At 47.8% G+C, this 14,018-nt stretch overlaps 1 protein-coding gene across 26 annotated transcripts in view; it reads right to left on the reverse strand.

The window, feature by feature from the left end:
- The window catches only part of SCAPER (S-phase cyclin A associated protein in the ER), a 220,490-nt gene that overhangs the window by 50,987 nt on the left and 155,485 nt on the right, over nucleotides 1–14,018 (reverse strand). For all 26 annotated transcript variants that reach the window (XM_088789438.1, XM_088789431.1, XM_088789429.1 and 23 more), the window contains one exon: nucleotides 6,413–6,536. In XM_088789438.1, coding sequence (XP_088645564.1) covers nucleotides 6,413–6,536 — 124 coding nt within the window. The remainder of the gene's footprint in view (nucleotides 1–6,412; nucleotides 6,537–14,018) is intronic.

Consider the following 14,018-nt stretch of genomic DNA (forward strand, 5'->3'; position numbering starts at 1 on the left):
CAGGCCTCTCCAGGGTGTGGCCGGCACGACCCAGCCTCTCCCGACACACCGGTGGTGCAGGCTGGGGGCTGAGCCCAGGATTGCGCAGTCCGGCGGGATGAGCCAGGTCATGCTGCACTGAAACACGCCTTGAAACCCTCGGTGGCAGCCAACTGTAAAGCGTCCCTTCTCCCTCAAATGACATGTCCATCCCAGGCAGGCTGGGGCTCTATAGCCTCGCTGTCCTTCCTCTGGAGCACCAGCGAAAAAGCAACACCCCCCCAACAGAACTTCCTAAGACGACGGAAATGTTTTAAGCGACGCCGTCCTGTATCTCTGCGAGCCATGCGTGGCTACTGAGCGCTTGGAATGTGCTGTAACTCGGGGACTGAAGTTTTCATTTTAATGTAAACTGCGGCCGGTGTGCTGGACAGCACAGAGCACTGCAGGGCAGTAGCAGAGGAAAAAGATCTTGGGAAGGTCTTGTGCCAACATGAAATGTGTCACCTGGAAGTGACATGCAGCACTCCTGCTCACGCTTTACTGGCCAGAACTAAGCACACAGTCAGTCCAACCCAAGCACAGGGTAGCCCTACTATGTGCCCGAGAAGAGGGGAGAGTCAGATTCCCGGGTGCTCAGCAGTACTGACAGCATGACACTCTTTCTTCACTGGGACCGCAAACATTATTTCCAGCCAAGGTGTTTGGTAAATGAGGACTACACTTCCTTTCTGGCACAAATTTCTGTTCTCACTCAGCTAACTTTTGCATATGTTGAATTTCCTATTTATAGATCATTAATTCATTGTCAGCTTTTCCGGTTACAGTGGGGCGTCCTCAGGTTCAAACACACATGGGATTGTTGCTGCTGCTTCTCCTCCAATGGAGACACTCTCCCTGGATGCACCCTCCTGCTCCCGTCTGACTGGTCCCCGTCGGCCACCACACAGCTCTCATTCCAGGGCGCCCTTCGCCTGGAGCTGGGAACTCCTTCCACCCCTCCCTTCTTATCTCCTGGATTCCCGTCTTCCTTTTCTTCCACGTAGTGCTCTCATTCTGTTGTAGGATCTATTCTAACAACCTCCTAAGAAAGGGGCATGGGAAGAAAAATTCTGAAAATACCTTCATGCCATCCTTACACTTGTCTGATAGCTGGACTGGATGTAGGATCCTGGTCAGGGCTAATTTTCCTTCCAGTTTCGAAGGGCTGCTCCAGTGTTTGTGAGTTCAAGGCCGTTGCTGAGAAGTCCAACCTAAGCCCTCACTCATGCTCTGTATCCTCGCTTTTGTCCTCTCTGGACACTGTGAGGGAATTCTTATCCCCGAGTTCCTGGATCTTGGTGTGGCTCTTTCTTCAGCTTTTGTGCAACGACTCAGTGGTCTTTTCATCCTGAAAGTCAATGTGCTTCACTCCTGGGTCAATTTCCCGCATTACCTCTTTGCTAATTTCCTCCCATTCATTTTCTCTGTTAGATTTTGGTCCCAAACTCAGCCTCTAATTTTCTTATATTCTTTTCTTCTGCTTTTCATCTCCTTGTATTCTGTCCTTACTTCTTAGGTCATTTCCTTAACTTTATTTTCCAGTCCTTCTACCAAACCAAGTTTTGCATTCAATCATATTTTTCATTTTCAGGAAACTTCTTGGCTCCCTGTATGTTTTGTTCTTCTAACAACTTGGTTTTGTCTCATGAGGACAAGCCCCAGATCACCCCACAGAGAAGGAACTCCAAGGAAACAGACGAGCAGGGAACAAAGGGAATCTTTAAAAAGTATGATATCCCAGAAACGAGAAAAAACTGCTTAGATGCTCTAAGTCCCATTTACTACTTGGACAGACAGTGACTCTTACCCCAGGTCTGGAAGAAGACAGAGATGGAACCAAGTTACTCAGGACATGGGGACACCAGGAACGGCCATAGAAGAGATCATACACTCAGCCCTTTTCCCATGAATGTGAGAAAATAGAGAGGACATGTTATATACTCTTTAGGCCTGGGGGATATGGGGTTTCATTCTTGTGAAACTGTTCCAGGAGAAGAGATGTGTGAATACTGACAGCTGGGTTTCTCTGGTGGAAAAGTGGGTCTCTGCTTCCTCATCCAAACTGAAGCCCCTCACTCAGTTTGTATGCAGCTTGTGGTTGGCTACAGACCACAACGCTACACTTAGTGATCTATCTGTGCATCAATCTGCCTCTTATTTAGACTTCCAGCCAATCCCCTCCCCCTTCTAGCTCCACCTATGTCCTCATTTTTTGACATACCCAGTAGTCCTAATTCCTGGGGTTTGTGACACAAAATTTCTTCTGGCACTCTTTCGCCTGCTAATTTCAGTTTTAGCTTTTAGGCAACTGTGTCTCAATCACATGTTTTCCAGATTAAAACACGCTTGCTTCCATTTCCTTCCCACTGTCTTTGTCCTACAGGATTCAGGACTTTATCAATTTACTGTAATATTCATGGGGCCTTCAGACAGACAGAATGTAACTTACATATTCAACCAGCCACACTTTTAAATTAATTCAATAAATCCCCTGAAGACACAACTTTCTTTTTCTTTTACACACTACAACAGGAATACGAGACATACACTTCTGGGTTACGTCACTGTTCTTCACTCATCACACACTTTTCTATTCCTTTCTTTTCAAAATCTTGCACTGATTTTCATCATTAAGTATTCCAAATAAAACAGTATGCATGCAGAAGTAGCAACCTTTCTCTTATCTAGAAGTATTTTATCCAGTAATTGCATCTTTTAAAAATATAGTTGAGCTCAAGAAGAAATCCAAAAGACTTCTGAGATACCCAAATTCCCATCCCTTGCCCAATCACTTGCTCCTCTGGCATCTGAATATACACCATATATATGGGCAAGGGGTCAGAGGGATACGATGCTCACCCTAAGGGTCATTCAGAGCCGACAGACTGGTTTTACAAACAGCTGGGACAAGCCATGGCTTACTGGTTTATAGAAGGACAGAACAAAATATCAAAGAGAAAAGCGGTGACCATTTTAGAGGCAGGCCCTAGCAACTGTGGTACTAATTCTGGAGGCAGACAAGAAAAGACAGACATAAGAGCGCAAAAGGCACTTTAAGGTGACAGTCATATGGCTTCATAACTTAGACTCCCTCGTCTGTATTTCCTCTGAAGTTATTATTTACTATAAATCGGTGTGACTGCTTATGCTCAAAATGACAACCTGAAGGTTCCAAGCAACAGCCAGGTCACAAGCCACACTTCTTTGGGCGGGGGCGGCACAGAAAGCAGGGCGAAAACGAACGGCTGTTAGGTCTGCCCACTGTGCCAGGTGTTGAAGCTTGTCCTATGTCACTGCAGTTCATTTCTACAGATTTCTGAAGCAAAGCTCAGAAAGAACAAGCGACATGCCCCAGTTTCGTAGTTACTTAACAGAAGAGCTGGGCTTGACCCCGAGCTGATCAGACTCTAAGGGTCATGTGCTTCCTCTCAGCCCACACTGACTTCCTTCCATTGGGTTTCTCTTTTACCAAGGCTCCGGGAGAAATCTGGTCTCCATGGAGGGAGGTGGAAACTGGTCACAGGTCAGACACTGCCTTTCAGATGTCTCTTCCATTTAAAAAAAAAAAAAGGAAAAAGGATTCCACAAGAGCTTTATTCTTGGCCAGCGGGCAAGAAATATTGTAGCTAAGGGTTGTGGAGATCACTCTGGGTGACACAGACTAACCTCATTATTCAGAAACCGTAAATGCACTTTGAGGACCAATTGTCACTTCTTCATCAGCCCCAAGAAGCCAGCTTAATGTAAAGCGAATCAAGTTGATTTTCATACCGATCTTGTATTCTCTGTCCATAGCTGACAACATTTGCCTTCCTATTTCATTGGGGCTTTCTGCTTAATGTTAGAAACACCACTTTGGCAGTTATCCATAAAGTGAATGCAAACTGACAAGCATCTCAGACCAAGTGGCTGCAATGGAAACACCGGTGGTGGCCTGCAGGGGCCACGCCTCCCGCTGGGCTGGGTCGGGCTGGGGAGAAGGCTGGGCCTTCCTGGACTGAGCAGGCTCTCTTCCTCAGCACCACTTCCTATTTCCAACAGTCTTCCTCACATTCAGTTCCATTACCTGCTCACAGTTTTCTATAGGGTTTTCTTTTTTTCTATGTAATTTCCTCACTCAGTACTGATTCTTTCACTGCGAGATTGAGTTTTCTCTTGCTTATTTCATCCAGGAAGTAATTTCAAAAGTGCCTCATGAAGGAAGGAGGGGCTTATCTTCTGAGACTGAAAAGTTCTTTCTAGTCTTCCAAATGAGGTTTGATACGCGGAACTGTGCAGGGGAAGCTGCCTCCACTGGGCAGCATAACCGACTCAGTGCGGCTCTCTGGACTGCTATCTTTTGTCTAGCTGCCCATCACTGGTATGTGCCAGAGGCAAAACAACCCCTTCACAGCCTGCTTTTTGGGACACTCAGCATATAAAATGCACACCTAGAGTTCTGAGATACACTTACAGGCCGACACCTGAGTCTGAACTTCTTCCAAGGGTCCACGGCAAGAGGAGGTATGCGAGCCACATCGTCCTCTCCCCAGGCCAGTGCCCTGACGTACTGCACACCTGGCTCACCTGAGTCTGGAACACGTTTCCTCTGGGTGGCGGGTGGTCTGGGGAGGGAATGGAAGGCAGCGGTGCTGGTAACGGCCACCTGCGGGCATGTATTTTACTAGGCTGGCCTGGGAAAAAACAGCCAGGCAGTTTTAGGCTTTTCTGAGTTTGTCACTCCTAAGGCAGAATTCTCAAACCACAATTTCTCTTGAACAGATGCAAGGTGTTTGCTCTAGCAAACTTCATCGGAATACACTGCACGGTCATCACCTCACGTACAGCAGCAGCACGTTACAGTTTGACTTTATGTACCTAGTCTTACAAAGTCTCCCCGTCCTCTCCAAAGACATCTGACCTGGGCTTGACTGACTCCTGGCTCTGTGATCTATTACCTGCGTGGTAGCCTTGGGCAAGCCAGCCCCTCTGGGACTCAAGTTTCCGCATGAGTAAAATGGGATAATAACGCTGACTCCATGTTTTAAAAATTAAATGAGCCAATATAAATATTAAAATGGCTGGAACAGAAGGCCATCCAATAAATGCTAAGTATTTTCTCCTAGTCCCCGATGTTTCCACCATTTCTGATAAAATTTTATGCTCAAATGTCTTGCCCATCTTTTAATGCCTTCTCTCACAGATAAAACCACATCTAACTTGCCCTCAAACAATGACTCTGGGTTGTGCTGCGTGACAGTCCTAGGTCTCTCACTGCCAGGAACCAGCCCGATAGGGCTTCATCACTCCCTTTCTGATTTTCAGCTTGAGACACATGGGGATCCACTGATTCATACACATGTTCATGGACTATGTACTCAACCTGCTACGAATCAGGCCCTGGGTTAGGCTCTTGGAGACCGTGATAAGGTCTCACGGATTTTACGGCCAGCAGGGGAGACGGACAAGGGAACAGTGTGTACAATTCAGTATGAGCGATGCCAGAGAGACGGAAGGCCTAGGAGCACACACGGAGGATCCCTAACGTAGACTTGGAGAGGGTTGTTAGGTTGGGGAGGTTTCACGAGGAAGGTACCACTGTGTCTCAGCTAAGGCTGAGTGTGGAGTGTGAGGAATCGAGCAGATGGGGAAGGAGAGGGCACGGCACCAGGCGTGAGAGCACGAAGGGCTGTGGGAAGTGTGCGCTGAACACAAGCACATGGGTCCTGAAGAGGAAATCTCCTGCATGGGGAACTTACAGCTTGAGGGCGATTTTGTGCCGCTACCTCAGGGGCTCCGAAACCTCCCCAGGACATCTCTGGCCCCAGGGCCAGGTCTGGAGACTGCAGGTGACCATCCTAAAGCTTTGGAAATTAACCAAGCTTAGCTAGTGCACATCTGGAACTGAAGTAACACCTAAGGCTACCACTGGTTGCTTGCTCCCGTTTCAAAGGACAACAGACAGGGGAGTTCCCTGCTTTGAAAAAGAGAAAATCAGCAGCCATCACCAATCCCTTTGTAAACTGAGCTGGCAAGACAGGTTCAGAGGCTTCCCAGCTCTCCTGCTCCGCCCCCCACCCCCCACCCCCCCACCCCCCCACCCCCAGGTGCTCCTCCTGGGCCTGCAGCTCGGGCTGTGAGCCCACCTGATTCAAAAGCCCAGTCTAACCGGATCAATGTGGGGGTCTGACAAATGTCACAGTACATGTTCCATTGAATGGTGGAACCTAGAAGAGTCCAATATGAGATTTTCAAATTAGGAGGCTTCTCTGCCAGGCCCTAGTGCACTCTCCCAACCACTTGCACTTTTGGTCATCTGGAGAGTAAATAAGCCGAATTCTTTTGGTTTTCTCCACAGGAAATATTTCTCAAGCCTTAACTGCTTCTAAGTCAAAGCAATAATATCACATACCGTCAAGTAGTGTAGCAAGAGGTCCATTAAGAAGGTAATCTTGTTACTAAACAGAACATCAGTGCAGTTTTCTGAGCAGTTGTTGCAGGTGAGGTTGTAAACATTGATTGCACTGCACACAGACCTAACAGAAGGAGAAAAACACCATTTATAAAGTCTGAGCATGTCTTCTCTAAGCAATTTAAATACATAAAAGGAACAGTACGAAGTGACTAGTGTGGGATGGAAGTCAGTCTGAAAACAAGCCAGTATTACTAGGTGCAAGGCCCGTCGGCTAGGGGGGAAAGCTTGTAGTTAGAGCCAAAGCCCAGTGTCCGTCAGTACCACTCCTGCCCCCGATTCATTTCTCGGTTGTGGCCGCAGGCAATGGAGACGTAGTTCCCAGTGTGTCCAGAACCTAAGCCTGATGTCACCCAGGACATTGGGGTCAGAACTCTTTGGATGATGTGGGGGCTGCAGATATCCCGGCCCATGGCACGTGCAGCTGAGCATGGGAGAAGGGCCATGCGGAGCAGCCAGGCTCTCCCTGGGCAATGAGACCTGCAGAGCTCTGGGAGGTGAGCAGCGCCCTCCTGGAGGCTGCACAGACACGCAGCCCATGTGCCTCCACAGGGGAGGACCGACAGAGCACACGGGCTGCGCTCACATTGATGGAAGAAACGTTTTCCTCCTGGGGTTTCAGAAAATGTATATGCCGCTGTTGAAAAAGCTGTGGAACAAAATCAGTGGGCACCCTCCTGGGTGCTCTGAGGACTGGGATGCAAACCTGCACGGCACAAGTGGCCTGATTCAACCTGCTGCTTGAGTCCAAGGTGAACATGACCTGACCGAGTCCTTACAGCCAGTCCCCTAGGACAGTGACTCTGACAGTGCGACGCATGCACTCCCAGCATCAGTACCACCGGGGACGGCTGAGAAATGCAGACCCGCAGCCTCCACCCCAGACCTAGGACGGAGACTTGGGGTGGCGGCCGCAGCATGTGTTTCAACGAGCCCTGCAGGTAACCCGGATGCGCCTGCAAGGTGGAGAAGCACTGCTCAGACAGGGCCTACAGTCTGCCTGGGCTGGAAGCACCTAGAGCTTTCAAAGCAGCGAGGGGCCTAGGCTGCTCCCGAGAAACCCGCCGGTTTCAAAGCCCTTGGCAGTTGTCATGTGCAGCCCGAGTAGAGAGGCACAGGTCTAAGAACCACACGGACGGGAGTGTGGGCGAGCGGGCTCATTCATTCAACAGCCATCCCAGTACCTACGGCTTTGCAGGCGCGGTGCTCGGCGGGCAAGACAGATGCTCTGTCCTCATGGAGCTGATGCTCCAGTGGGAGAGAGACGGTGAAGAGAGCCCCTGTTGGACCTGCCGTCACCTGTGAGTGCACACAGCCCTACCTTGTCACATAACTGATGGTTCCTGAAAACTGGACATAATCAAACACACTAGTGAAGAGGAGACACACTGGAGTCAGATATACCCATTCGCATCTACTCCCGTCATTTGAGATTTTGGCAAGTTACTAATTTTACATCATAGCATCCATTTTGTCACCTACAAAACTGGGATGACAACACCTCAGCTTCACATGGTTGTCATAAAAATTAAATGAGACAACAGATGCAAAGTACCCAGGATAGTACCTGGCGCGTGTTAAAATTCTGAGTAAACGGCAGTCTTGATTGGGATTGTCGGTGCTATTATTCGTGTTGTGAATGAGGCATAGATGAAGTGTTCTGAGTAAACGACGGCAGGCTGCCTTACAGGAGCTAGTGTTTCCAGGACAGTAACGCACAGAGCTTCTCTGAGCCCTTCATGGCACACTGGCATGAACCACGAAAAGGCTCCCAGGTGAAGGGAGCCACTAGGAGGCTCAGCTGAGTGGCCCCGCTCAGTCCCTGAGCACCATACGGAAGACCTTGGCCCACACGTGATCGTATTTGGAGGACCTACCTCGCAAACCTGTCACAAGTTCCAATCAGGACCGTTTCATTTATTAGATAACATATGTAGATTTTGCAAAAGAGTGCTTTTCTTTTTAATTTAAAAATAACGTATTTATAATTATAAAAATAATTTTCAAAATAACTGTAGTCATTTTAGGACAGAAAAGTACAAAGAAAGAGTAAAAATCTATCTAGAAAGAATCTGGTATTTGTACTTTCAGGTTTTTTTCCTACTCTTGTAAGAATGTTTACTTAACAAACCCATAATGAATATTTCTCCATGACATTTAGTATTCTTCTGTTAACAATGCTCTTCAATTGTTTTACAAAGCAGCACAATGCTTTCTTACTCAGAAGCATAAAGCATGGAACAGGTGAAATCAGAGTTGCTCTGACTGAGGCAGAAGTGGCAGAGCCAGGGCCCCACTCTGCCCGTTTCGCCCACAGAGCCTGGAAGGGCTCCGTGAGGCCTGGGATTCAATCCCCTGGAGTACAGTAAAATGGACTGAGCTTTGCTACAACTGAAATTTAATTCGGTAACTTTCTGAATAGGAATGAGGACCAGAGTACAACCCACAACAAAAGGGGTATGAGGTGAAAAGCACCTCCCTGTTCCTTCTGTCCCTTAGTCACTCAGTTCCTCACCTTCCAGATCACCACGGTCACTAGTGTACGTAGCCTTCCAGAGACCGTCTGTATGTGTAAGAGCTGCTCTCCCTGCACAAGCAGGGCCATACAGGGTTGGGAGGTTGAAGGGAGTCCCAGTCACCTCCCTGTGGCTCTGGGCTGCTTTGGAAATGGATGCTTTCCGGCAGCCGCAGAGCAGCTCCTACTTCCTGGTGCCGGGTATTAGGAACCATGGGGTAACATGTGCTACTTGATGTGGTTTCTTAACCTCGGGCCTGCGGCATCACATACCCGTTCTCTGGATTCCTGGGCATGAGAGACAGTTCTATGTAGCAGTAGCTTCCTGCCTCCCTTCCTAGCTTGCGTAGCCCTCAGAGAGAAGCATCCCCTGCGGACCTGGTGGTTTTGCTGTGGAGTCATCCAGAAGTCTACAACCACTTCCAACAAGTTTGTAAGCCTCCAGTGTCTTATTCGATATTCTTTCCCTGATAAAAATACTCAAACTGATATACATGGCATGATTTTAAAAGGCTGAACGGAGTCACCCTATGGATATACAATGTTACTTTAACCACTCCCCTTACTATTGTTGTGTCCAATTTTCAATGTTATAAATAATGCCGTTTGTTAACAGAGTTCTTAGTTCCAAACCACAGGAAGAAAGTTCTGGTTGATTTAGATGGAAAGGGAATTAACTGACAGGCTACTGGGTATATCATCAGATTTAGAAAACACAGGCACAGAAGTTACATTGCCAGGATCAACACTCAAACCCCACACCCCCAAGCTGATCTGCTGAAAAATCCGCTGGACAGCACATGCCACGGCTTGAATGTGCCTGTGACTTTGGACAGCAGGTGTCGCTGCCGGCAGCTGTCCAAGGAAGAGTTTGGGATGTCCCTGCCTCTTCATCAGCTCCAGAACAGAAGCCTGGAGTGGGTGGGAGGGGCTGTGAAGCCTGCACCTAGACACAAGGGAGACAGGAAGCCAGCACCTGGTGTCCGCAGATTCTACAGCAGGAGGGCCCCTTACATGCTTGGCAGCTCCACAACACAACCCATGTTCACTGCAGTTCATCTTCCTCCTTAGGAGAAACCTCTAGGGAGCATGATTTGGGGCAAAGGACACGAACGCTGTTCAGATTTTTGACAGACATCGCCCAATTCAAACTGCCCTTCAGAAAAAAAAATATTTGAACTAATTTATATTCCCAGAAGAAGAGTGTCTCTGTGCTTTTACCAACACTGCATAATCTCATTAAAAAAAAAATCTTTACTGGGGAGATCCAAGATGGCGGAGTAGATAAACATTGCTTTCTTCCGTGAACACATTAAAATTACAACTAAATTATAGAACAGTGAACCTGGAGAAGCATGTTAAGTCTGGCTGAATAGAAGGTTTATAATGAAGGATACAAAGAAGGAGCCATGTGGAGGCTAGAAGGAGGAGTGGAAACGCCAACCAGTCCCACCTGCATGTGGTGGCTGAGAAACAGGTGGGATATCCTGGCCGAGGAGGATTCTCCCAGAGGAGCGATGGACCCCAGCCCCCCACACCGGCCTCAACAGCCCAGAGTACTGGTGCCGGGAAGAGGAGCCCCCACAACACCTGGCTGTGAAAAACAGAGGGGATTCTAACCATCTGGATGGAACAGAGGTGGCGGGAAACCTAGACATTCTCTTAAATGGCCCGTGCACAGACTCACTTGGTCCTAGGCACTCACCTTGGGCTCCAGCGGACTGATGGTGACTCGAGGGGTTATCCGAGACATACGGGGTGGGGGTGGGGTGCAGACTGAGGTGTATCGCTTCTCAGGGAGAGCTGGAGGAGAGTCGGCATTTCCCTGTGAAGAGACCCTCCTCCCCAGTGGCCAGCAGGCGGAAGCCATCTTTCCTGCATTGAGCCCGCCCCCTACGCTTCCGGCCAAATCTGAATCTGATTGGCTGGATGAGCTCTGCAGCTCCACCCTGCTGACTCATTGAGACCCCAACCCACCCATCTCCCCCAAAGCCTGAGGCACTTTCTCAGGGAGCAGCCAACCCCACCCACATTGCACTCTTCCTACGAAAACTCTCCGGGTCTATGGGCCCCAAGTGGGCTGCGACTGGCCTCGGTGAGCTCTGAGACTTTTGTTGAGTAGTTCCAGGCTCAGCACTGGCACCAAACCAGAATACACATTAACCTGGTGACCACAACTCTTCCGACTAAAGTGACTCCCTGAGACCCTGCCTCACCGAACCCATGTACCACACAAGGCTTCATCAGGGGATGAACCTTAGGGGAGCTGACAAGTGGCAGCAAGATTCGAGGTGTCCTGGCTTTTTGCGGAGCTACCCCAGGCCTGTTGCTGGTAGCAGTCACCCTCGATTGGCAGTGTGGCCTCTCCCATGTGCCTCCAGATTTCATACACGCTGCAAACAACTGCAGATTGCTTTGGAGCTCCTACCAGGTAGCCCCCCAGCTGGTCACAGGCAGTGGCTGACCTGAGCCTGCACTGGAGCCCCTCTCAAGAGGCCCCAGAACCAACATACTTGGAGATTGGCTTTTGACCACAGCAGGGTACTGCCTAATTAGCCCCACAAGTGGCACACCCAAAGGGCTGTCTCAACAGGCACCAGAATCCACTGGGGCAAATCCCACTCAGTGGGGTAAGCGCCCCACACAGCAGTCTGTAAGCTGTGGACGTGGCCAAACCTCACAGCCAGTCAGCCTGAAGGTTAATCCTATCCACTAATGTGCCAATAGCAACCAAGGTTCAACTATAACAGGACAGCACACACACCTACATAAAGGACACTCCTGGAGCACCCGGCTCAGGTAACCAGGGAGACTGTGCCACTGGGTCCCACAGAGAACCTACTACATAAAGCCACCTGGCCAAGGCTGGGGGACGTAGCAGAACTACCTAGTACATAGAAGGAAACAGAGAGGCAGCTAAAATGAGGAAACAAAGAAATACATCCCAAATGAAAGAAAACTCCAGAAACAGAACTAAACAAAATAGAGGCAAGCAACCTACCAGATACAGAATTCAAAACAATGGTTATAATGATACTCAAGGAACTTAGTGAGAACTTCAACAAAGAGATAGCAAACATAAAAAAGGACATAGAAACCATAAAATAGAACCAGTCAGAAGTGAAGAATACAATAACTGAAATGAAGAATGTACTAGACGGAATCACCAGCAGACTAGATGCAGCAGAGGATTGAATTGGTTGTTTGCAAGACAAGGTAGAAGAAAACATCCAATCGGAACAGCAAAAAGAAAAAGAATCCAAAAAAATGGGGACGGTTTAAGAGACCTCTGGGACAACATCAAGCGTAATAACATTTGCATCACAGGACTACCAGAAGTAGAAGAGAGAACAAGGGATTGAGAACCTATTTGAAGAAGTAACCACTGAAAACTTCCTTAACCTGGTGAAAGGAAATAGACATACAAGCCCAGGAAGCACAGAGTCCCAAAGAGGATGAACCCAAACAGGCCCACCAAGGCACATTATAATTACAATGGCAAAGGTTAAAGACAAAGAATCTTAAAAGCAGCAAGAGAAAGGCAACAAGTTACTTGTAAGGGAGCCCCCATAAGACTGTCAGCTGATTTCTCAACAGAAACTGTACAGGCTAGAAGGGACTGGCACAAAATATTCAAAGTGATGAAAAAGCAAGGACCTACAATGATTACTCCACCCAGCAAAGCTATCATTTACAATCGAAGGACAGATAAACAGCTTCCCAGACAAGAAAAAGCTGAAGGAGTTCATCACCAACAAACCAGTATTACAAGGAATGTTAGAGGGACTTCTTTAAGATGGAAAAAAAAAAAGAAAAAAGATAAAAAATATGAGTAATAAAATGGCAATAGCTACGTATCTATCAACAATTACTTTCAATGTAAGTGAATTAAAGAATCCAATCTAAAGACATAGGAGGGCTGAATGGATAAGAAAACAAGACCCTTACATACGCTGCCTACAAGAGACTCACTTCAGGGGTGGCTGGGTGGCTCAGTGGTTAGAGCGCGGTGCTCGTAACACCAAGGTTGCTGGTTTGATTCCCACATGGGCTGCTGAAGAAACACAAAACACTGCTTTGAGGGGACGTGTGCATCCACATGTTCATTGCAGCATTGCTTACAATGACCAAGACATGGAGGCAGCCTGGGTGTCCATCGATGGAAGAATGGATAAAGAGGAGGTGATACATGTATACAATGGAATATTGCTCTGCCAGGGAAGGGAATGGCTTCTTGCCATCTGTGGCGGCATGAATGGACCTGGAGAGTATCATGCTGAGTGGAGTGTAAGGCAGAGAAAGACAGATGCAATGTGATTCCTTGTATGTGGAATCTAAAGAACAAAATAAACAAAAACAGAAACAAATTCACAGATACAGAGAACATTTTGATGGTTGCCAGATGACAGGGGGTTTGTGGGCGGATGAAAAAGGGGAAGCGATGAAGAAGTACAAATTAGTTGTTACATAGCAGTCATGGGGATGTGGGGTACAGCATAAGGAATATATTTAATAATACAGTAATAACTACGTATGGTGTCAGGTGGGTACTAGATTTCTTGGGGTGATAGATGGGAGGGGGTTGGGAGGCAGGGTGAAAAAGGTGACGGGATTAAGAAGTACAAACTGGTAGTTACAGAATAGTCACGGGGATGTAAAGTACAGCATAGGGAATACAGTCAATGATACGGTAATAACTGTACTGTGCCAGGTGGGTACTAGACTAGTCAGGGGGATCACTTCTTAAAGTATACAAATGTCTGACCACTGTGCTGTACACCTGGAATTAATACAAAATAATACTGAATGTCAACTGTAATTTTAAAAATTAAAAAAGGAGGGGGAGGTGAAGGGGAATAAGAAGTTCCGATCTCCACCTATAAAGCAAGTTAAAAAAACAACAACAACAAAAACCCAAGTAAGTCATGGGGATGTAATGTACAGCATGGGGAATATAGTCAATAATATTGTGAGAGCGTGGTACGGAGTCAGATGGTTGCTGGACTTAAATGGTGATCATTTCTTTAGGTG

This window comes from Rhinolophus sinicus, chromosome 13 (genome assembly GCF_057876585.1).
Source record: "Rhinolophus sinicus isolate RSI-liver-muscle chromosome 13, RSI-T2T, whole genome shotgun sequence".
NCBI lineage: Eukaryota > Metazoa > Chordata > Mammalia > Chiroptera > Rhinolophidae > Rhinolophus > Rhinolophus sinicus.